Below are 25,115 nucleotides of genomic sequence, written 5' to 3'. Positions count from 1 at the left end.
TGATGATTCAAACATCTAATGTCATCTCATGTCAATTGGGGACAAAGCATTGGTTCTTAGGCGCGAACCGAAATGTACGAAAAGATTCAAAACTTTTCGAAAACTTGTGACATAATGAAACCTGTTTTGGACGGTCGTGTGAATTTTTTCGTTTTGACACATACTTCAAAGCAGAGAGTCAACAATACGGTTAACAATCGGTCAACAATACAGCGCACTTTACACAAGGAGAAGCTGTATGGGAGAGTGATGCGAAAGAAGCATTTCTGCAAGCAGGCCACAAACAGAGTCGCCTGAGGTGTGCTTTTGCATTTGCATCCTTCAGGCGACTCTGTTTGTGGCGTGCTTGCAGAAATGCTTCTTTCGCATCACTCTCCCATACAGCTTCTCCTTGTGTAAAGTGCGCTGTATTGTTGAGCGATGCACAGTGACACCATCTGCAGCAAGATGATGCTGCAGCTCTTTGGAGGTGGTCTGTGGATTGTCCTTGACTGTTCTCACCATTCTTCTTCTCTGCCTTTCTGATATTTTTCTTGGCCTGCCACTTCTGGGCTTAACAAGAACTGTCCCTGTGCTCTTCCATCTCCTTACTATGTTCCTCACAGTGGAAACTGACAGGTTAAATCTCTGAGACAACTTTTTGTATCCTTCCCCTGAACAACTATGTTGAACAATCTTTGTTTTTAGATCATTTGAGAGTTGTTTTGATGAGCCCATGATGCCACTCTTCAGAGGAGATTCAAATAGGAGACTTGCAATTGGCCACCTTAAATACCTTTTCTCATGATTGGATACACCTGGCTATGAAGTTCAAAGCTCAATGAGGTTACCAAACCAATTTTGTGCTTCAGTAAGTCAGTAAAAAGTAGTTAGGAGTATTCAAATCAATAAAATGATAAGGGTGCCCATACTTTTGCACCGGTTAAATTTTGGTTTAATGCATATTGCACATTTTCTGTACAATAAACCTCATTTCAATCCTGAAATATTACTGTGTTCATCAGTTATTAGATATATCAAACTGAAATGGCTGCTACAACCACCCAAATATTTACAACTAAAAATGATTAAGATTAATAGGGGTGCCCAAACTTTTTCATATGACTGTATGTGCTGTAACAAACAGTTGAGCCAAAATTAATATAAAAAAGGGTTAAAATGTTCTGATATCATTGTTGTGGATGGTGGATGTTCTGTTCTGCTTCAGTTTTTGTTCTCTTTCTTCTGTTTTTGTTTGTTTTACCTTTTTTTCACCCTCCCGTCTCTTAGCAAGTCGCTCGCGGCCGCAGCTGATATATAATTCTTCCATTTCCAAACAGAGCAGGTGATAGGGTTTTTTGCGCACACATAAACACACACACACACACACACACACACACACACACATATAAACACACATATACATAAACACACACAACCTACCCCCACACACACACACACACTCTGAGATCAGATAGTGAGGAGCTACAGCTGGAGCCTGCAGGCTGTGTCTGCTCACCACAAGTCAGAGAGAGAGAGAGAGAGTGTGTGTGTGTGTGGGGTCCGTGTTTATCGTAAGCTCGTCCCTCCAGCCTCGTCCTCTGGTCCCTGGCTCGCTCCTCTTGGTTATCTCCTCTCTCTCACAGTGAGAAGAGATGGAGACGATGGGTGGAGTGTAAACAGCGGGCCGGCGGTCCGGGAGGTCCGCTGTGGAGGTTACCACACAGAGCATCACAACGCCGGAGGTGAAGTTATCTCCTCGGCCTGTTGAGCACAGATCAGTGCAGGTGATTGTGTGATCACAGTGATCGTGGTGATCATGGTGATATAAAAAGGACACAAGCTGTAAACAGAGTCGGCTTGTGAATAACTGCACTGAGAAGCTCCTCAGAACATAAAGAAGCTCATCTCTCTGGAGATTTCAGCTCTTTATCATTATCTTCTAAACAACAGCAGAACCATTTCCTTCAGAACAGCGTCTCTGTAACGATCCAGAAGCAGGAAGCAAGCACATGTTGGTTTATTATTATTATTAGTATTTATATCAAACCAAAAAAAAAAAAACATTGAGTCAACATAGACAAAAAACAAGTAATAAAAACAAAGACTATAAAACAAACAACAAAAATCTACCAATGACTAACGAACTAAAGACAACCAAACCATAGTGACATCAAACTTAAAATTCCAAATAAAAATATTAAAATTAGATCATTAATTTTAAGCAGAAAATGAGAAATGACTGAAATAACAAAAAAAAAGATGCAGAGCTTTCAGACCTCAAATAATGCAAAGAAAACAAGTTCATATTCATAAAGTTTTAAGAGTTCAGAAATAATCAATATTTGGTGGAATAACCCTGGTGGTTTTTAATCACAGTTTTTTTCATGCATCTTGGCATCATGTTCTCCTCCACCAGTCTTACACACTGCTTTTGGATAACTTTATGCTGCTTTACTCCTGGTGCAAAAATTCAAGCAGTTCAGTTTGGTGGTTTGATGGTTTGTGATCATCCATCTTCCTCTTGATTATATTCCAGAGGTTTTTAATTTGGTAAAATCAAAGAAACTCATCATTTTTAGTTAATTCTTATTTTTTTCCAGAGCTGTGGTTATATATTGTATATCCCTTATTTCCAACTCCCCATCCCATCTTAATGTATTGGATGGAGCTCCATCATTCCAGGGAATACAGTTCCCAACGTCTGACTGTTGGCGTCTGTCTAGGTTGTATTCAGTCAGTGGAGCTCCTGTGTTTTCTGTTACCAAGATAAACAAGCAAAACTCCAGAAATGTACCTGAACACACCTCATTTCATAATCAGAACACCACGCCCATCAGTGTAGATATATTCAGAAGCTCTGCTGCTGTTTAAACCAGGCAGGAGGAAAGAGGAGTGAAAAGAGATGAATGGATGAATGAATGAATGAATGTGATTAAATGTGATTTAATGTTAGATGAAGTATCACTATATTCTCAGTTTTCACAATTTTAGGAGAAAATCTGTGAAGTATTTTTGTGAAAATAACAAAATTATCTCTATATATTTTTTATTATTTTAGAACGAGATGATGCCACCACCACCGCGTCTGACCACAATGCCACGTCCCTCTCCGAGGTGGACAAACGAGTGAAGAGGCGTCTGCTTATGGGTAAAGAACCTGCTATACTGTAAATACCAGCACTGCACAATATATCGTTTGAGCCATTGCAATATATATGCTATAGTCACAGTGCAGGATGTGCAAAATTATATAAGGCAAAATAAATCATACACATAATGCTTCATACAAAAGCAAAATTTGGATACACCTTAAATTGAGTGATTTTTCATTATTTTAAAATGTTATGTATTAAGTAATACTAAACTCATCCACTAAAAACATATGGAATTATTTACTAAACAAACCAGAATATGTTTTATATTTTAGATCCTTTAAAGTATCTCCTCTTGTTTAGATGATCAGTTTTGAACATCTCTGCTGGATTTTCTCAGTCAGCTTTATGAGGTAGAGTCTCCTGGAATTCAGGCTTTCAGTTAACAGCTGTGCTGAACTCATCAAGAGTTAATTACTTGAATTTCTTGTCTCTTAATGTAAAGTTTGAGAGCATCAGTTAAAGTAAAGTAGTGAAGAGGTAGAGTTACAGGTATACAGTGAATAGTGAATATTTGAGTAATGTTCTAATCCAGATTATGAGAAGCAACAACTACTCAACTAAGTAAAAAAAAAAACTTTATGAAAAAAGGACAGTCAATCAAAAAGTCACCTTCAAAACATTAGAATGATGAAACAGGCACTCATCAGGACCACCCCAGAAAAAGAAGATCAAGAGTTTCCTCTGTAGTAATGAAGCAACCGTAGTAGCTACATAGTTTACAAAGTTAGGGAGTTTGGAGCGTCTATGTTTCAATAAAATTATCCATATTTGACGCCACATATCAAACATATATGAAAACCCCGGCTAGCACTGCTGGAACATCATTAGCATTAGACGCTAAGTGTGCTAAGCACTAGTTCTTTTGCTGTTCAGAAGTGAGTATTATCGGCCTGTAGCCTGCTGCTAACCCCAGCTAGCACTGCTGGAACATCATTAGCATTACTCAATAAGCGTGCTAAGCACTAGCTCTTTGTGAAGTTTCTCCTGCACAGAGACTGGAGCAGCATTAGCATTAGCCACTTACCGCGCTAAGCACTAGCTCTTTCACCTTTCAGAGGTGATTATTATCAGGCTGTAGTCCACTGCTAGCCTCGGCTAGCAATGCTGGAGCTGCAGTAACATTACCTAATGTTAATGCTAATGCTCCAACCCCAAGAATCTAAGCTTACTGTAAATAAACGGAAGAGCTTTACTCACCCAAATAAACAGTTTTCAGGAGAGATATTTCCTTAACTCGTTTAACTTTAAAAGAAAGGTTTGTAAAATAATTTGTTTGCTTAACTTAAGTTAAGCTTTACTTAACTTAGTTAACTGAATTAGAAGGAAAACATGGCGTCACCCCTGTTCCTTACTTGTGTCACATATTGTGCCTTATAATTCAGATAATCCAGTGCGCCTTATGCATATAAAATAGACCAGAAAATAGACGTTTATTGATGGTGCACCTTATAGTGCAAAAATATCTCTATAATATTCATGCATTTCCACAGAATTATAGAAATATTATTGCAACTTTCAAAGTTCTCAGTGCCTCGTTTTTTTAAGAGTCAGAAGTCTCAGAATTCTACCATTGAAGTGTGGAGCTACTTTGAGCTCGTTGTTAATGGTGTAAAAAAAAGCCATTTATTTGTATGGGTATGCCCCTCTATGCCCCTATCACTAGCTCTGTAAGCTAGTTGAGCGCATCGGCTAAAAGTTCTGTATTTGGGAATGCTGGGGATAAATAAAGGTGGGCTGTTGAATTTATTTCATGATTCAAAAAGTACATACACAGACAACAGACATTATACACACTTCAGATCATTGAGGATTAAAACACAATAGAGCACAAAGGCTTATTTTCATTGTGGTCCTCAAAACACAAAACACCCATAATAAACCAACATAAAACATAAAATATACTCCAAGATGACAGACAGCGAGGTGGCATTCCTTATAATGTTATGTATTTAGTACTCTCAATGTCTAGGGATTATAAAATTAAAAATATATATATATATATTTTTAATAATCATCTATTAAAACCTGTTTAAAAACCTTTTTTCCGATGAGTTACATTTAATTTCTATAGGTAGTCTGTTCCAAAGCAAAGCTGCAGAATAACCCTTGTGTGGTGTTCGGGTCTGTGGGACCCGTTTTCATTTTTCATCAAATGATACATAAAAAAATATTTTTTCTAACTCAAACTCATTGGCATTGGCTCATTTTTTGTGAAAAACATGTATCAAAACACATTTTCTATAAACACACACTGTACACCCCCCCCCCCCCCACACACACATTTATATTACATACAGTATGTTTGGCCAAGGGCTAATAAACATTGCTTCATTTGTAAATTTAAAAATTTAATAATTTTCTACTCATATCTTGAGTTTAATTCATTTTCTTTTACATTTTATTAAAAAACTAATAAAAAAAGAGCAGCACTTTTTGAAAGAAATGTAACATAAGAAAGGTAAAGGGCAAATATTAACCATGTAAGCTGCTTATATTGAAGCAAGCATGTGTAAAGCATTTTAATGTAGAATTGCTTAATTTTGCTGAATTAAATACAAGTAACAAAGTAAACGAGTAACAAAAATATGAACACCACACAAGGGTTAAAACAATGTATTTTTTCCAAATTGGGTCTTAAACCTCCATGGGATAAAATGTATTGTGCTCCTTCATGTAAAATGAGAATGATGAGTATCTCGAACCAAAATAATTAGACGTAGGCTATTCGACAAAAGTTCTTACTGATGTTTCTTATCTTGTTTAACTATAACCCAAGTCCAATTCAATTATAATTTAATATAAATACTCTTATATTCTTCTTTATGTATTTAAAGCAACGCTTCAGGAGGCTAATTGTGTTTTCGACGCTGTTCCACGTGATTCATGCGACGTAAAACCTAAAGAAGAAGAAGAAGAATTTAGGAGAGAGCGTTCCCTTTAATCCGAATGTAAACTATAATGGTTTCCAGTAGCGGCTCAGGAGACCGGGGCTGAATCTCTGCTCTAGTGTAAATAGTGAGGAGTATTTCCTGGCCGCTCTGGGCATTCCTCAGGCTTTGAAGCAAACTGTGAAATGGCTGAGAATCCGCTCAGATACCGCTGCTGTTTTGTTGTGTTGAGAGAAACCAGGGGACCTACTGTATCCCACTGCCTGATAACCTGTGTTTAAGTCGTCTACACTAACAAAAAATAACATAAATTAACTGTATTTTTCTACATAAAACACAAAAAAACTTTATAGAGCTACAGAAAACAGTGGGAGGAAAAAAACCCAACAAAATTGGTCCATAACCGTCGTCTTTTACCATCTTCTTCATAAATCTGATGGCAAAATGTGCGTAAGGCGTTACTGTACTGATAGCTTGCTCTTACAGCCTACAACATTGAAGCCACAATACAGTTCAATACAATGTAAATCCCTGTATTTTTCGCACTATAAGGCGCACTGGATTATAAGGCGAATTTTAAGAGACACTATAAGGTAAACTTTTAATTCAGCAGGTCTCAACGCTGAATGGTGGTGGGGGTAGCTAACTAAATTAAGTAAAGCTAAGCTAATTAAACTAAGTAAAACTGTAACAAAAAAGTCTTTCTTTTAAAGTTAAACAAGTGCTGGATGTTATTCTACACAGATTTCTCTTCTGGAAATGGTTTATTTGGGTGAGTAAAGCGCTTCTCTTTATTTACAGTAAGCTTAGAATTCCAAATTTCTCCAGCACTAAGGCTGAAGCATTAGCATTAGCAGTTAGTGAATAAGAAGCTAATCGTTAGTGACATTATGGTGTTTCTATTAGCTTGTTTTTGCAGTAAATTCTCTGAAACGAAGAGTTTTACCTACATGGTATCCCTTGAAATTTTTAAATAATGTACCTAAATCATTTTTTAGTAATGTTTAGTGAGTTATATATTTAGTTGTTATGTCTATCTGAGTTAATAAGAAAATAGATTGTAAATAAAATTGATATGTATTTAGTTTTTAGAGTTTAGAGTTTAGAGAGAAAAATGTGAGAGTGAGAGAAATAGAGAGTGAACATTAAAGCACACAGTCAGTACAGTGATGTACCAATTTGCCAATACAAATGATGGTTGCTTATACAGTCTACAACTTAAAGGTCAGGCATTTAATACCATATATATACACAAGTTCAATACCATATACATTACAAGTGAGCACATAGCTGGGGAAGGTAGCCTGGAGGGAATGACTACACACTGAAAGTGAGGAAGAAAGGTGGAAGACACATGTTTTTGTGTCTTTTTCTAGTTATTATGATAATGAAAGTGAAATTGTCATTTTTTTAATTTTGTAAATTTTTATTTCCATTACTACTGACCGTCTGTTTGCTAAAAATCACCCAGTTTTAAGTTGTTTTTACTATATACTAATACATTATAAATATATAAAACAGGAAAAAAGGTTTTGGTTCTTTTGTTTTGCGTAAAGGCTCTTGCGATTTACTGAAAAATTTGGTACACTGAATTTTATATAATTTCCATGGCTGAACCTGAAGAGGTAAAATGTCAAAGATAAAGGAACAAAAATTGCGTATGTTCTAAAACCTTTGAGCAGAAGTTTGTGTGTGTGTATATATATATATATATATATATATATATATATATATATATATAAATACTGCTTTGTTTGTGACTTTTAGTGACTTTTATTTTGACAGTCTGATCTGGTTTTTCATTTGTATTTGTTACTGTGTGAACTATGTGTTTGTTATGGCTCTCATGGCCATAAGTATATATTTTTTGTAATAAATGTGATTGGTGCTCTAAAGCACGTATTGGTGTTGTTTTGCGAAGATTTCTGATGGTACACACAGTTTTCATATTTAACTCAGTTAAACTCTGATTTATTTTTTGTGATAAACTGTACCAGGAAGGGGACCTGAGAACAAATTAACATTTGTTTTGACCTGCACTCGTTTATTTGTTCTTTCATTTTCACCCTGATTTATTTAACTCCCATTAACTTGCTTATATTTTCGCCCATATAAATCCCCTCCCCCAAACTAAATTTTTATATACCACAGCCACTAAATTGCTTGTAGACGCTTCTAAAGCTGTCCAATCATCCTGTGCTTCATTATTATCATTATTATTATTATTTTATTTATTTTTTTATTATTGGTAGTAGTAGTAAAAGTTTTAGAAAGAACAGTTTTGTTCATGTTATTAGTGGGAGTGTATACTTGTTACCAAGATAGCAATGAACGCCTGTCTGACTGCGATACGCCAAAATATTTACCTGAACACACCTGAAGCACCGTTGCTATTTAAACAAAGCAGAGGGAAGGGGTAAAAAAAGACAGTTGTTCTATTTGAATAGAAAAGAGCATTGCAATGGCCAAATCAGTCCTTCAACTAAAATAGCCAGTCAGTTTGCTGCCCAACCTCTCGATCTGTTGTGGAGATCTGCGCAGGTGCAGTAGCCAAAACAAGCTGTAAAATCAAGTTGTTTGGGTTTTATTGAGTCATACTTTACCATCATTTTTATTATTTGTGTGTTTACACAGAGACCTGTGCGGTGAATAATGGCGGTTGTGACAGCACCTGTAAGGACACGTCGACGGGCGTCCGCTGCAGCTGCCCGGTCGGATTCACCCTCCAACCAGACGGCAAAACCTGTAAAGGTCAGAACTGCTGCCCTCCAGATCCACCCTCAGATACACACAATAAACCCTAACTAATACACTCAACTATAACTAATACACACAATAAACCATAAACTGTACCTGAAACTATAACCATAATCAGGATTTACTGTTAATTTTAAATATTTAAATGTCACTAAATATAACATAATATCATAATAATGCTATTACACCCTTTAAGATATTTTATAATTGCAAACTTGGAAATATTTTCTGACTAATTTGGAACATTCTGACATTGCAAAAAAGTGATGTCGTTGTCTGCAAAAATTGTTGAGGTCATTTCCAAATATTGTAAAATACAGCTCTGTAAAAAATGAAGAGACTTCACTTCAGTTTCTGAATCAGTTTCTCTGATTTTGCTATTTATAGGTTTATGTTTGAGTAAAATAAACATTGTTGTTTTATTCTATAAACTACAGACAACATTTCTCCCAAATTCCAAATAAAAATATTCTCATTTAGAGCATTTATTTACAGAAAATGAGAAATGACTGAAATAACAAAAAAGATGCAGAACTTTCAGACCCCAAATAATGCAAAGAAAACCAGTTCATATTTATAAAGTTTTAAGAGTTCAGAAATAATCAATATTTGGTGGAATAACCCTGGTTGGTTTTTAATCACAGTTTTTTATTTCATGCATCTTGGCATCATGTTCTCCTCCACCAGTCTTACACACTGCTTTTGGATAATTTTATGCTGCTTTACTCCTGGAATATAATTAATAGGAAGATGGATGATCACAAGCCATTAAACCAAACTGATCTGCTTAAATCTGCTTATTCATCCAAAAGCAGTGTGTAAGACTGGTGGAGGAAGAGATCATGATTCCAAAAAACAGTGGAAAAAAAAAAAAGATTTATTCTACCAAATATTGATTTTTAAACATTATTTGAGGCCTGAAAGCTCTGCATTTCTCATTTTCTGTAAATAAATGCTCTAAATTACAATATTTTAATATTTTTATTTGTAATTTGGGAGAAATGTTGTCTGTAGTTTATAGAATAAAACAACAATGTTCATTTTACTCAAATATAAACCTATAAATAGCAAGAAATAGTTATTTTGTGTAATGGTATTTATTTTTTTGTAGATATAGACGAGTGTGAATTCCACAACGGGGGCTGCGACCACTTCTGCCGGAACACAGTGGGGAGCTTCGAGTGTAGCTGCCGCCGAGGCTTCAAGCTGCTGACGGACGAGCGCTCCTGCCAGGGTACGCTTCTGCACCGCGTGGGGATGAGGGGATGAGGGGGGGGGTGCTGGCGGGCGGGGGCCGGTGTGTGCGGTGGCGCTGGGAGATAAGACAGGGTGGGATTCTCCTGAAAGGTGCCAGTATCGACTTGCAGGATTCCTTTGAAGATCCTTAACGCAGGGGGAATAAAGGCTGGAGGAGCACGGTTGGGTAAAGAGCACACCCTCCACCTGCAGCGGCGCGCAGGAATGCAGCGCTCCCTGTTATTATTATTAACCCGAGCTCCCATCCCTTCTTTCATATTCCATATTTGATGATAGAACCCAAAATGAGGCGATGTTGACGTGACGGCTGGCTGTAATTACCTCCTCCTGTGTGTTTGTACTTCTTAATTACAGATATCGACGAGTGCTTCTTTGAGAGGACGTGTGACCACACTTGCGTGAACTCCCCCGGCAGCTTTCAGTGTGTGTGTAACAGGGGTTATACGCTGTATGGGCTGGCGCACTGTGGAGGTAGGCCCGGCCGGCGGGTTCTGTGTGATTGCATGTTTATATTTACTTATATTTACTTATATTTAAAAATCGAAGCAATGCTCAACAGTCTAATTTCACTCTGGAAATGATGTGACAGACATCACCAGTCGTTGAACAGTCAAACAGACGTTCATCGCTATCTTGGCAACACGAGCAAACCCAACTTTTACATCAACAATAAACAGAATAGTAAATAAAATAACATTGCTGTTCCCGTAAATGAGCTGCTGGAGCTCCTTCACAGCGTCAACCAGCAGCTCCGTTTCCTCTGCTGAGAAGAGTTTGTTGAACACGTCCAGGTAGCTGCACCGTTACAATAGCAATCCACCAAAGACAGAGCTCAGCTGATCTACTCTTAAAGAGAATGATGAGCAAGAGACACTCTGATTGGTTTATTTCACATTACGCCCAAAATTAACCACACCCATCATTAATTAATTAAGAGAATTAGTTCATGACGCAAGGTGTACTTTTCTCATCGTTATGATAGCAAAGACACTGATATGCTCTAAATCAAGCTGCATGGCTGACGGTCCTTAGAGAGAGATGAAGCCCAAGAGAAGATTGTAGGATTGTTATTAGTTTGGGTCGATAAAATACAATTCTGACACTGATATGAACAGAATAAAAGCCAAAGTTTGTAATTACGTGCTGATAAAGCTGCTGGATGATATAGTCAAGATATCATATTATGATATTTAAAGGCAGACTAATGCAAAATTGTTGTACACCAATTAAAAGAAGAAAAAATGGGAGTGACCTTTGACATGCCATTCTGTCCTATGTGCTGCTATAACACAACAAATTTACTAATCAGATAATAAAAAAACCTTTGACATATATATATTGCATATTATACATTAGACTTGGTTACACTTTTAACAAAATCAACAAAAGTGTGCAGATTTGTTTGTTTCTACAGAATCTTTTAAACTGTTGCACTAAGCAAATCTTTAACATGCATTTTGTGTTTTGTTGCAGTAGTGTATGTTATTAGTTTATATATATATATATATATATGTGTATTTTTTTTACATATTGCCAAGAATATCATTATTAAAAATGACTATGAAATATTTTAATATTATTTTAAAGCCATATCATTCACCCTTATTGTGAAATATGGGAAACTATAAAATTAGCCTGTTTGTCTGACCTAGCAACAGACATGTATTCAGGGTTCATACTGTCATGAAAACTTTGAATATAACATTCATTTACAGGCCTGGGTAAGTTTTAGAAAAATAAAAATGCCCAGAAAGTTTTGGAAAAATCATAAAAAATTTGGTCTACAAAACTTTGAGTTTCAGTTAATCGATGGAGAAAATCGACAGTATTTTGAGCTACAAATACATCAAATACATCAATCAGCTCAGAGTTAATTCAGTAATTTAACTTTTATTACATGATGGAGCTCTCAGGATCGGATACACATTTTATTATTATTAAAAATTGTGTGTCAACATCATTTTATCTGATTTATTATAGACCTACAAAATTTTAAATATCAATTTTAATTATAGTTTTAGTTGATTTTTGTTTTGAAAATCATTTGGTCATGAAAATTTGCCTTAAAGGCATGAAAAAATCATGGAAATTTTTCGTTTAAAATGTGTATAAACCCTGTGTATAAGTAGGAGGAGCTTGGACAGATGGCTAATGTGGTTTAATTGAACCCCAGTGCAAAATTTTCTGTTTTTTTTGTTTTTTTTCCCCAGATATAAACGAGTGCAGTGTGAATAACGGAGGCTGTGGGCACACCTGTGAGAACACCATGGGGGGCTTCCAGTGCCACTGCCACGCCGGGTACAGACTGCACTGGAACAGGAAGGACTGTGTTGGTAAGACTGCGGGCGTGGGTATAGGTGTGGGCGTGGTCTTCCCCGGGGTCTGAACGTTTGATCAGGCAGTAATTATCCTCATATCACAGCAAAAAACAGGAGATACTTTTAATTTCCTCACTCGTCTCTCTTTTCCTCTCGTTCTTCACCTGCTTCTGCTGACAGACGTCTCAAACTAATCACTTTAATCCAGCTGTAATGATGTGATTCACACTCATCCTCACAGAAACAGCTGCACCCAGAAGGAAGTGTGGAATGGGTTTTTAACTGCTGCTGATCAGAAAAAAGATAAAAATGAAAATAAAATAAAATAAAATGTGGAGTGCTCATATACAGGGTTTGGACAATGAAACTGAAACACCTGTCATCATTTTAGTGTGGGATTTTAGGTTTCATGGCTAAATTGGAGCAGCCTGGTGTCCAATCTTCATTAATTGCACATTGCACCAGTAAGAGCAGAGTGTGAAGGTTCAATTAGCAGGGTAAGAGCACAGTTCTGCTCTAAATATTACAATGCACACTATAACATTATGGGAGACATACCAGAGTTCAAAAGAGGACAAATTGTTGGTGCACGTCTTGCTGGAGCATCTGTGACCAAGACAGCAAGTCTTTGTGATGCATCAAGAGCCACGGTATCCAGGGTAATGTCAGCATACCACCAAGAAGAACCAACCACATCCAACAGGATTAACTGTGGACGCTGTAAGAGGAAGCTGTCTGAAAGGGATGTTCGGGTGCTAACCCGGATTGTATCCAAAAAACATAAAACCACGGCTGATCAAATCACGCAGAATTCAATGTGCACCTCAACTCTCCTGTTTCCACCAGAACTGTCCGTCACCACAATCAATTATTGTGCTCTAAAACCAGGTGTTTTAGTTTCATTCCCCAAACCCTGTATATATATAATACATTTTATTTATATAGCACTTTTTTCAAAATTCTCAACGACGTTTACATGTACGGTTAGATATATCTGGAACGCTCTGGTACTGAATGGCCAGGGGGAGGGGCTGCTGAACGTGTGCTGTGGGGGTTGGTGGGGCGGCGGTTGGTGGTTGCAGTGAGTGCTTCTCCTTTTTCACCAAAATTATCAACTATGAGAGAGAGAGATTTTTCAGTTCATTCTCCCGCGTGGGGTGTTCTGGTGTATGAGCTAATCACAGGTAAAGGTTCTCACAGATGGATTTATATCTGTGTGGAGTTTATTCCACATACTGTATCTCCTGTTTTACTACAGAACATGTTCTTTTATCTCCCTCACGCTCATATTCTAATCCCATACAGAATTCTGCAGCTTCCTCAGTGTTTTCTGTCGTTATTTTGTGGTTAGTGTGAGCACTTTAAACAAGAACTAATGCCACGGACCGCGAGGCGCCGCCGCGCTGCCGCGCTGCCGCTGTTGCTGGAGTGGAAACAGTGCTTATAAATTAACAAACTCGAAAATTAAGGGTATTCTATCTGTAATTTCAGTTCATTTTAGTTTTAGTTGGTTTTATAAATTCTCAATACAGTTCCAGTTAGTTACCTTTTTTCTTTTAATTACCGTTTTTATTAGTTTCAGTTAATGAAAATGTTTTTTTACTGTTAGTTTTCGTTATTTCGTTCGGTTTTGGTAACGATAATACTTGGTTACTTGGCTATAGTGCTGTACGGTATGACGATAAATATCATGGGGATGATAGAAAAGTGTCTATCCTGCTACTTACCTTCTTATCGTCTCTATCGTTTCTACAGTAATTTCATCAATTATTCATGCAAATATATAAAGCAGGTTATGATGAAATGTATTGACGTGATCACTTTGCATAAACTCGGTTTATATAAGTGATAATAAAGTCATCTTCACAAAAAAGCTTTATAATGTGGTTTTGGGACGTGACGCTGCTTTACGTTATTTGACGGTCACGCGCGGACACGCCGGTTTGAGACGTGCTTTACGTTATTAAACTCATAAGAGCTGAACAGTGAAGACGCATTGTTCTTTTAAAAAATGAGCTACTGCATCTACCCCATCTGTTTCCATTTGATATATTCACATATATTGCTGCACTAAAAGGTAGTAATTCTCATTTGTGAAAGTTGGGTTTAATGCCACTTTGAAATAAAGTTGGAAAAAATTAAGTAATGATATTATTTTGTCATATTTTTTGGAAGAATAACTGAAAACATACTCAAATGTGGCATATCATGATATATATCGTTATCGTGATATAAAAAATTCCATATCGTGATATATGATTTTTCCCATATCGCCCAGCACTACTTGACTATATTGTAATTATCACACCAGAGCTTTATATAAAATAAAAATGGCATTAAAAAACAGATGCCTATGTCACAGACTATGTCCTGGAGCCCGACCCGACCCAGGCCGAGGAATGTGGTGGGAAATCTCAGTTCGAGCAGAAAATCTAAGCTCTAATATTGATATATCGAAACCGAACCGATACCGTGGCCCAAGATCCACGATACGAACCGAACCGTGGCCACGCTGTACCATTGCATTCCTAGTGTTACCGCTAAGCGCTAAGCATTTCTGTTACTCACGCTGTTAGAATATTAGAAATCTAAGCTCTTTACTAACCCAAATAAACAATTTTTAGGAGAGAAATCTGTGTAGATTAACATCCAGCACTCCTCACGCCACAAGGAATTACAGTTTTGTTTACTTAGGCGTCCCCATTATGTAATAGATGAAAATAGATGTTCGTTGATAGTGCACCTTATAGTCTGGAACATACGGTAAAAGGTATAAAAGAATTTGGGCTGTTTGCAGCTCTGATATTATCAGGGAGCTGACAATGTCTAGGTAGACCCCACCAAAAAGATACCTTGACTCAGAACATAAGATGATCCTCAGTTTTGCACGACTACCCACCAAGTTTTACTCCTGTCCGTTGATTCCTTCTGTGTGCAGCTATTATCTTTCTGATGATGAGCGTGAATCGTTTTCTCTTCTTTTAATTGATCTAATTAATCAGTGTTTCAGTGAAGTGAAGTGGTTTCGTACGCCGCAGTGTGTGTGTGCTGCATGTGTGTGTGTTTATCTGTGAGTTTGCTTTGATCTTGTGTATCCAGAAGCTGATGGGTATTCAGCAGTAGCAGCGCCGGTTAAACCCACCCTGAACTGCAGTAAACAGGGAGGGGCGGAGCACTGCTACCTCACCTGCCAATCACAGATCAACATCAGCAGCGGTACGTTATACACCTCCCAACACAACTATACACTACAGAAATAATAATAATAAACCTTATATACACTTACTGACAAAAAGTAAAGGACTGTGAAAACGCATTTGCTCCTTACAGATTTTTGTTTTTTGCTTTTTTATCATATTTACATTTTTTTTAGATTAAAAACCATTTTTTAAAACAAAGAAAACCTGAGTAAATATAAAAAGCATTTTTAAAAGAAAAAAAAAATCACTTATTATTAAGGAATTCTTTTTTATTTTCAAATCTAATAACTTGTTCATTGTTGTATTACTGTGTTTAACTGCATGACACGGACACTAAAGACTCTACTCTAATACTCCATTTTATTGATTTTTTTTTTATATCATTATATCTTATTCTTCTTTTATAACTTTTGTGTACTATGTATACCTGCTACTGCTCTATCTGTCTGTCTGTCTATCTGTCTATCTCTCTCTGTCTGTCTGTTTGTCTATCTGTCTATCTGTCTGTCTGTCTGTCTATCTATCTATCTATGTATCTATCTATCTATGTATCTATCTATGTGTTTGTCTATCTATCTGTCTGTCTGTCTGTCTATCTGTCTGTCTGTCTGTCTGTCTGTCTGTCTATCTATCTGTCTGTCTATAGATAGCTAGCTACTATCTGCAGTTCTTTAAATGCAGCAATAGAAATGGTCAAGCTGACTATTTTTCAGCTGAACAGGTAATCACTGAGCTTCAGTAAGGTTGTCTACCATACCAAGTTATGATAAGTTATTATATAAACAATGCAATCGATCTGTAAAGCAAAATTTATACTTTAAAATAAAGCTGAGATGTTTTTCTAATTTAGTTTTAATTCTTGTAGGTCAATGTAATGTCTATTAGTTCAGTTTTCTGACCGTTTGAGGCTAAATAGAAAATTGGGTGTAAAACTTAATTATTTATTTTTGTCCATTTGGCATCATCAGGAGAAATCATGTTTTTTTTTTTTTTTTTCTTCCCATTTCTGCCCGATAAAGATTTGAATTCCAGGAAAAAAAACAACATTTTACTAGATTTTCATCTTGTAAAAAAAATAGGTTGGATTATACCATCAAGATTTTATTACAAAATGCAAACATTTTAAAAACAGAAAACTGAATAGAAATCTTTTTTTATGTATATCTGATCGTGAGGAGCAGAAATTGAAAACTTGAAAATTGACAAAATATTTGAAAACCCAAATTCATCTTTAATATATCAAATAAAAACATTAAATAATAAAGTTTTAAACCCAGTTTTCTATTGTCATTTAGCATATTTAGCCTCAAACTACTGATAAATGTTACACTGACCCTTGTACTATGTATTTATGTAATTCTGACAGAAAATCTGCTCAGTAATGGCAGAATGTTATGAATTTGATTAAAATAATCATATATTTAACAATGAATAGAGAAATATTGTAACCAAATTAAAGCAAGCTAATGGTAACCCTATCTGTAGCACATCAACAGTTAAGTATATTTAAAAATAAATAAATCACAGTCCTGATTTATTGTTGTTTATTCTGTATGTTGTTTATTTAGGGGCGGAGGATTCCTATACAGTGACCTGTGGTGTGGGCGGCTCTCAGTGCGGACGTGAGTACATTCAGATATTGGTTCATCGCTATCTCGGCAACACAGACATTTACACAACTTTTACATCAACAATAAACAGAATAGTAAATAAAATAACATTGCTGTTCCCGTAAATGAGCTGCTGGAGCTCCTTCACAGCGTCAACCAGCAGCTCAGTTTCCTCTGCTGAGAAGAGTTTGTTGAACACGTCCAGGTAGCTGCACCGTTACAATAGCAATCCACCAAAGACAGAGCTCACCTGATCTACTCTTAAAGAGAATGATGAACAAGAGACGCTCTGATTGGTTTATTTCACGTTACGCCCAAAATTAACCACACCCATGATTATATATTGATTAAGAGACACAAGGTGTACTTTTCCCAGCGTTACGATAGCAAAGACACCCTAAACATACCCTAAATCAAGCTGCACCGTGCATGGAACCAAAAAAATTTAGTATATGATAACAATTGCACAATAATTGTACTATGGCTCTTTTCATCATCATAATGAGTAAAACAAATCCTTTTCTTTCTATTAGACTCGTCCTGTGCTCACCGGATCAGAACAGTAGCCACCTTTAAATCCGGCCCAGGGAAGTGCAGTCTGAAACGCACCCAGGAGAAGTTCACCCAGAGCTTCAGCGCCGCTCTCACAGGTAAACCCTCTACAAACCAACAAAGATCACTCAAAAAAGAAGGTGTGGAATAGCCGACAAAGGCAGGGTAACTTCTAAGCAACCGAAGGCCCCTCTCTTACGTTGGCTATTGTTAATGTTTATGAGTCCACCATTAGGAGAACACCGAACTACAATGATGTGCATGGCAGTGTTGCAAGAAAAAAGCCAATAAAGCTCTTTTTGCTCTCCAAAAATAACATTGCTGATTATGTGCAGTTTGCTAAATATGTTTTGTGTTCGGATGACACCAAAATAGAACTTTTTGACTGTAAAGGAAAAGTGTTATGTTTGAAGAAAGCACAACACTTCATTCCGATATATAAGAACCTTATCCCATCTGTGAAACATGGTGGCGGTTGTATTACAGTTTAGGCCTGTTTTGCTGTTTCTTGGCCAGGATGGCTTTACTTCATTGACAGAACCATGAATTCTAAATTATATTAGAGAATTATAAAGGAAAATGTCAGGACATATGTTTATGGACTGAATCAAGTCAAAGTTCTGACTTTAGTTTTAATTCCTGTAGGTCAGTGTAACGTTTATCAGTTCAGTTTTCTGACCGTTTGAGGCTAAATAGAAAATTGGGTGTAAAACTTGATTTATTTTTGTCCATTTGGCATCATCATGAGGAAACTGATTCAATATTTTAATAATTTTCTTTTTTCTTCTTTGATTTCTGCCCATTTTTTTTATCTTGTAATGAAGTAGGTTGGATTATACCATCAGGATTTTATTACAAAAAGCAAAAATTGTAAAATCAGAAAACTGAATAGAATTTATTTTAGGTATATCTGATCGTGAGGAGCAGAAATTAAAAACTTGAAAATTGGAAAAATATTTGAAAACTTAAATGGGTAATCCAGTAGAAATGTTGTGGGCGGAGCTGAAGTGAGCCGTTAATGTTAGGAAACCCCGTTAACCACCAACATCCCAGAGTTGAAGCTGTTCTGTACGGAGGAATGAGCTAAAGGAGTGCAGTTATAGCAGTTATATACAGTTATAGCAGTTAATGCTGTAAAAGAGAGAAAATTACACCAGATACTGAAAGCAGAGGTTCACGAACCTTTTCTATCATAAATATGTATCATGTGGATCATTGTTTACTCTTTATTTAATAAATAAATTGCTTTAACTGGGTTTCTCAGGTGGTGTCTGTGAAAAATATTTCACACTTCTCCTCACTTCTAGTGATAAAACTCCTGCATCCGGACTGCAGTTAAAAAAACAAGAGGATCAGTGAGTTTTTAGCCTTTTTTTTTTTCTCGGTCACATGATGTCACAGCATTCAGTAGCTCCTCTATTTCCACTCGCTGTTGTGTTTTTTTACATGGATCTCACCGTGGAAACTGTGGCGCATCCAAAGTGTACAGTAACTACGGTGCGCGGCAGTGGACAAATATCTATTTTATTAAAGGCGAGGAGATGAAACTCAGAGATGTGCGTCCGGACGGGACTAAAATTACCGGAGGAGCACGGAGTTCAGAGAAAAACAGTAGATAATTCAGCCTGTAATTTACTCAGAGGACGTCTGAGAAAAACACCTACATGATCGTTCTGGACGAGAATAAAATCACAGAGGATAAAAAAACCCATAAAAGAGAAAATTACCCCAGAACCAGACTAATCTTAACCGGATAGGGCTTTAGTCTACTTTTAGGACTTCTGAGGATGTTTTAGGTCATATTTATGCAGAAAGATAGAAAATTCATGACTTTATTTGTTGAATTACCTGTTTATTTGTTTGTTTGTTTGTGCAGATAAGAGGTCGTTGCCCACAGAGAATGTGCAGTTCAGCTTTGTGAAACTGCACTGCAGCTCTTCGGGCCGGCGGCTGAGGAATCGGCACGGACGGAAGGCGGGCGAGGACGAGGGCTCGTCCATCACGGCTCAGTTTGAGCTGGATGTGAATCTAGAGGAGGTAACAGGTTGGTTTCACTGCAGCACCTGCATGAGCTCGCCTTTAATAAACCCCGCCCTCTGCGTCTGTCTCACTCTCGCATTCACCTCATCACTGTCATACCAAGATTTCATAAGCTACAGTTTCCAAACGGTCCAAAACTAATAGGACTAAAAATGTTATTTGTTATTTCATCAGCTTTCATTAAAGGTCTTACCTGCTGTGAAATGGACTAGCTGATGCTCCCAACTAGCTTACAATGCTAATGATAGGGGCATAGAGTTACCCATGCAAAGAAATTACTATTTTAACAACATAAACAACAAGCACAAAGTAGCTCCACACTTCAATGGTACAATTTTGAGAGCCCTGAAATTTAAAACGAGGCTATGAGAACTTTAAAACTGCACAAATAGTTTATTAAAAACGCTGTTTATAAACACAGTTTATACTGTGTGAACTGTTTAATTTATTAAAAACACTTTTGTGTATAACACAGTTCGCTCATGTTTGATTGACAAGCACAAACAGATAGATATTCATTAGGAATTAAGTGTATAAAAAGTATTTTTAAAGAACTATTTGTACACTTTTAAAGTTCTCACTGCCTTGTTTTAAATGTTAGAATTCTGTCAATGAAGTGTGCAGATACCTTGAGTTTTTTAAAGGAGAACTCCGGTGTGAAATGGACTTTGGGTGTACTAAAATGTTTGTTAAAATGTGAAAAAAGTACTTTTAGCTGATGTTCCAACAGGTCACAATGCTAGAAATAGGGACACAGAGCTGCCCATGCAAAGAAATGGCTATTTTAACACCTTTAAAGGAGAACTCTGGTGTGAAATGTACTCTTATCTGTGTTGAATATCTCTCCTCCGCTCTCCTGCAGTTTTCTAACATCCAGTATTTTCTGCTCTTTACCCAAACAGACTTTAAAATGAGTGATATGGGTCATATTTTACCCTGCAGATAAATCACTTTTTACACCGTTATTCAGCTCAAAGTAGCTCCACACTTCACTGGTAGAATCCAGAGAGTCCTGATATTTAAAACCAGACATTTAGAGCTTTAAAACTGAACAAGAAGATTAAAAAAAAACCACTGTTTACATCCCATAATGTAGATAAACCTCTGGTGTCGGCATCTTAAATTTAATCACAATAAATCAACCGTCGAGCACGAGAACTAATAGGTAGGATATTTGAGCAGATTATAAATTAATACTGTGGAAATGCATGAATTCCAGCTGTATTAAAAAAAAAACTGGTTACTGTCGATATTAGATTGCCAAAGATCAACAAATTCATAAATGTTGCTCAAAATGTTTTACTATTCGTGCTCGACGATTTATCTGCAGGGTAAAATATGCCCCATATCACTCATTCTAAAGTCTGTTTGGGTAAAGAGCAGAAAATACTGGATGTCAGAAAGCTGCAGGAGAGCGGAGGAGAGATATTCAACACAGATAACAACTTTATATCATGTTTTAATAAATATAACCAAAATCCATTCCACACAGGAGTAAAAAAGCCATTTCTTTGCATGGGTAACTCTATGCCCCTATCGCTAGCATTGTAAGCTAGTTGGGAGCATCGGCTAAAAGCGCTGTATTTGGGAATACTGGGGATAAATAGAAGGGGCTTTCCTCGTCGGGGCTCCAAGTGGTCCAGCAGTATAAATCACTTCCACTAAGATCAAGAGATTGCTCGTTCGAATCCCAGTCATGCAGCTCGCCATCAGCTGCTGGAGCCCCGAGAGAGCACACACAGTTGGCGTTGCTGTTTCTCACTGCGTGGGTACAGTACAGTAGATGGTGCTCTCTCTTTCCCCTCATCACTCCTAGGGTGATGTTGATCAGCACAAGGCTGCGTCTGTGAGCTAACGTATCTGAACCAGGTCGCTGCGCTTTTCTCCGAGCGTTAGTGCTGTGATGCTACTTTAAAAAAAAATATGTTTTCTCGTGACAGTGATGGTGTGTTACTGAACAATGCTTGGCTTGCTGCTTTTTTTGTTTGCTTTTTTACTAAAATAAAGCTAAACTAGTTAAAGTATCTCCTGTTTTGGGGCTGAAATCTGCTGTTGGTGCGAATCGATATAGCTTATTTTTTTATATAGTTTAGTGTAGATTGTGTTTTGTGTCTGTGTAAGCTCTATAGTGTGTGTGTGTGTTGTTGTTATGTGTGTTACGGTGTTGCCATGGCCGATGTTTGGTATTGAGTATCTCTCTCAGCAGAGGGTTGTGACCTGGCTTGTGTGAAGCGACGTTCTGAGAAGCGTCTGAGGAAAACCATCCGGACTCTTCGCAAATCCATCAACAGAGAGCAGTTCCACCTGCACTTCGCCGGCTCCGAGTACGAACTCTCCAAAAAACTGGGCCGTCCCGCGGACTCTCGGGAACACTGCGGCCCGGGACAAGTGCTGGTGGACAGGAAGTGCGGTGAGTAAAAATACAGTCCCGTTCCAATAGTTACTGACAGCAGAATACAACCAGACTGGAACATGTTCAGCAGTATCCATGCACACCAGCTGTTTACTGTCTTTAAGACTAGAACGGATAAACCTATCCTTTATATTTGACAATATTTGATTAACTTTACATGCCCTTACTCTTAATCTTAAGTATATTATTTCAGTAAACTGAGTTTTATATGGTTATATTTGTAGCCGAGCTCTGTCTGATTTTTTACCTCTGTATTGGTTAAACAACAATATAACATTTTAGTAAAGATGGTGGTTAAAATGTGTTTTATACCTTTGCTTTGCTGTTTGAACTACACTTGATCTGACGTTATTTATTATAACTTATAAAAGCCATTTTTGGCCTAGACAAATTAAAATTTTAGAGTGCTGGACAACACTAGTTATGAATTAATATATTCTACTTTCTCAAAATATGAACCTTTATCAAATTGAAAACCTCTGGAATATAATCAAGAGGAAGATGGATGATCACAAACCATCAAACCACCAAACTGAACTGCTTGAATTTTTACACCAGGAGTAAAGCAGCATAAAGTTATCCAAAAGCAGTGTGTAAGACTGGTGGAGGAGAACATGATGCCAAGATGCATGAAAAAAAAACTGTGACTAAAAACCACCAGGATTATTCCACCAAATATTGATTATTTCTGAACTCTTAAAACTTTATGAATATGAACTTGTTTTCTTTGCATTATTTGAGGTCTGAAAGCTCTGCATCTTTTTTTATTTCAGACATTTCTCATTTCCATTTTTAAATTTTCTAATTTTTAATATTTGTTCGGGGATTTGGGAGAAATGCTAACAGCATGAGGACACTGAGCACATTGTAGTGATTTTCCCCAAATTTGTATTTTAAAAATAAAGAAATAAGAAGAATTTCCCCTCAGGGATCAATAAAGTATCTATCTATCTATCTATCTATCTATCTATCTATCTATCTATCTATCTATCTATCTATCTATCTATCTATCTATCTATCTATCTATCTATCTATCTATCTATCTATCTATCTATCTATCTATCTATCTATCTATCTATCTATCTATCTATCTATCTATCTATCTATCTATCTATCTATCTATCTATCTATCTATAAGATGTAAGAATTAATGTAGGTAACAGGACTGTTACTGGAGTGTTGAGATTGAGCTCCTCAGTCAGAGTTACAATAAGATCAAATATACAGAAAAAAACTAATGAGGAACTTAATTCTGGTCTTCCCATGATCTTCAGAAGAACCAGCTGACGTCACTTCCTGTTGTAGATGTGACTTCCTGTTGTATAATGTTCCAGATGTTATATTATGGATTTATTATGATTTTTTAAAGCATAGATGAGATGTGGGGTCTCTGAAGGATTTAAATAATTATATTTCATGGTAAAGTTTATAGTTGGAGAGTGGGGACAGGTAGCAAATGCTTTTTCAGTATTCTAAGTAGTAGTTTTTAGTAATGTTTTTTTAATTAGATATATTACTTTTGCAATTAGGTCAAGGTACATAGGTACAAGACACCATGGTTAATAATAAAATGTATTTTAAAGTTATTTTGTGTGCACATTTATACATGTAATTACCTTGGAACAGAGTTATACTTGAAAATAAGGGGTAGAGAACTAAAACGAAAAGAGATTGGGCCTTAGTTATAACCAGGTTTAATTTCTATAGTGTTCTCCAATGAAAATAAATATCATAAAATATCAAATATCTGCAGGAATCTCATGCGTTAAACTCTGCAGAGTTTCCAGGGTTTTCTGTACAGGGTTTTTACAGTATCAGCCAGTCATTTATTATATTGGCGCTGAAACTCCAGTATGTATTCTGGCTGCTGTGTGTTTGGCCGTGTGCAGTATAGAGAGTGTGTGGAGGGAGTGGGCTGCTGTGGGAGGTGTTGAGGTCCAGTTTAGGGGACTGGAAAGTGGCCCATGGGGGAGCTGTTGGCTCGGGTCTCAGTGTTCTGGTTCTGGTCCAGCTCTGGTTCTGGCACGGCCTGTGTTTAAGCAGCGCTGGGCAGCAGTTTGAGATTGTGACTCACTGTTTTTAGCGTAGATAACGCACCAGGAGAGTGAGGTTTCTGAAAAAAGTTTGCTGGCGACTGAAACCCTCACTGGCCTCGTTTATGACGTCATGGTGTGGCTGGAAAAGTCCAGAAGCTTTTAAAGGACTCATTGTCGAGAGGTCGAGGGTTTCATGTTTCTTATTGAAGCCTATATTCATGACTGTATGTAGTAAAAGAGTGCCTAATTTGCCTTCAGTTTGCTTTGCAGAGCAGTGCACTAGAAAAGTAGTGTAGAATGCATGTTTCAGCTTGTAGAGAGTTGTAGAGGTTCCTAATGGATGCAGCTCCAAGCTCCAATTTCACTCCTATTTTCCTCCTGCCTGGTTTAAACAGCAGCAGAGCTTCTGAATATATCTACACTGATGGGCGTGGTGTTCTGGTTATGAAATGAGGTGTGTTCAGGTACATTTCTGGAGTTTTGCTTGTTTATCTTGGTAACAGAAAAAACACAGGAGCTCCACTGACTGAATTAAAACCCTGACAACAGTCAACAGTCAGACGCTTATTGCTATCTTGGATACACAGGCAGCAGAGCACAAACCCAACTTTTACATCAGAACACTAAATAAAATAACATTGCTGTTCCCGTAAATGAGCTGCTGGAGCTCCTTCACAGCGTCAACCAGCAGCTCAGTTTCCTCTGCTGAGAAGAGTTTGTTGAACACGTCCAGGTAGCTGCACCATTACAATAGCAATCCACCAAAGACAGAGCTCACCTGATCTACTCTTAAAGGGAATGATGAGATGAACAAGAGACACTCTGATTGGTTTATTATCATACCCATGACTAATTAAGAGAATTAGTACATGCCTTTTGTACAGCGTTTAGAGCCACACAAGGTGTA

The 25,115-nt window shown here is 37.1% G+C and overlaps 1 protein-coding gene and 1 long non-coding RNA gene across 4 annotated transcripts in view; one reads left to right on the top strand and one right to left on the bottom strand.

Moving 5' to 3' along the window:
- Positions 1-25,115, bottom strand: part of LOC125782180 (uncharacterized) — a 132,521-nt gene that overhangs the window by 13,650 nt on the left and 93,756 nt on the right. The gene's annotated exons all lie outside the window — the stretch shown is intronic.
- Positions 1-25,115, top strand: part of scube2 (signal peptide, CUB domain, EGF-like 2) — a 74,954-nt gene that overhangs the window by 15,900 nt on the left and 33,939 nt on the right. The window contains exons 7-16 of one of the 3 annotated variants that reach the window (XM_049465386.1): positions 3,041-3,130; positions 8,660-8,776; positions 9,894-10,016; positions 10,394-10,510; positions 12,250-12,372; positions 15,457-15,573; positions 17,126-17,179; positions 17,701-17,817; positions 19,596-19,763; positions 21,966-22,169. In XM_049465386.1, coding sequence (XP_049321343.1) covers positions 3,041-3,130; positions 8,660-8,776; positions 9,894-10,016; positions 10,394-10,510; positions 12,250-12,372; positions 15,457-15,573; positions 17,126-17,179; positions 17,701-17,817; positions 19,596-19,763; positions 21,966-22,169 — 1,230 coding nt within the window. Of the gene's footprint in view, positions 1-3,040; positions 3,131-8,659; positions 8,777-9,893; positions 10,017-10,393; positions 10,511-12,249; positions 12,373-15,456; positions 15,574-17,125; positions 17,180-17,700; positions 17,818-19,595; positions 19,764-21,962; positions 22,170-25,115 lie in introns of all 3 variants that reach the window. The other 2 variants (XM_049465385.1, XM_049465387.1) reach the window with 2 other exon arrangements.

The sequence above is a fragment of the Astyanax mexicanus genome, chromosome 16 (genome assembly GCF_023375975.1).
Source record: "Astyanax mexicanus isolate ESR-SI-001 chromosome 16, AstMex3_surface, whole genome shotgun sequence".
NCBI lineage: Eukaryota > Metazoa > Chordata > Actinopteri > Characiformes > Acestrorhamphidae > Astyanax > Astyanax mexicanus.
The sequence above is the reverse complement of the archived record's forward strand: the minus strand, read 5'-3'. Positions and strand labels throughout refer to the sequence as shown.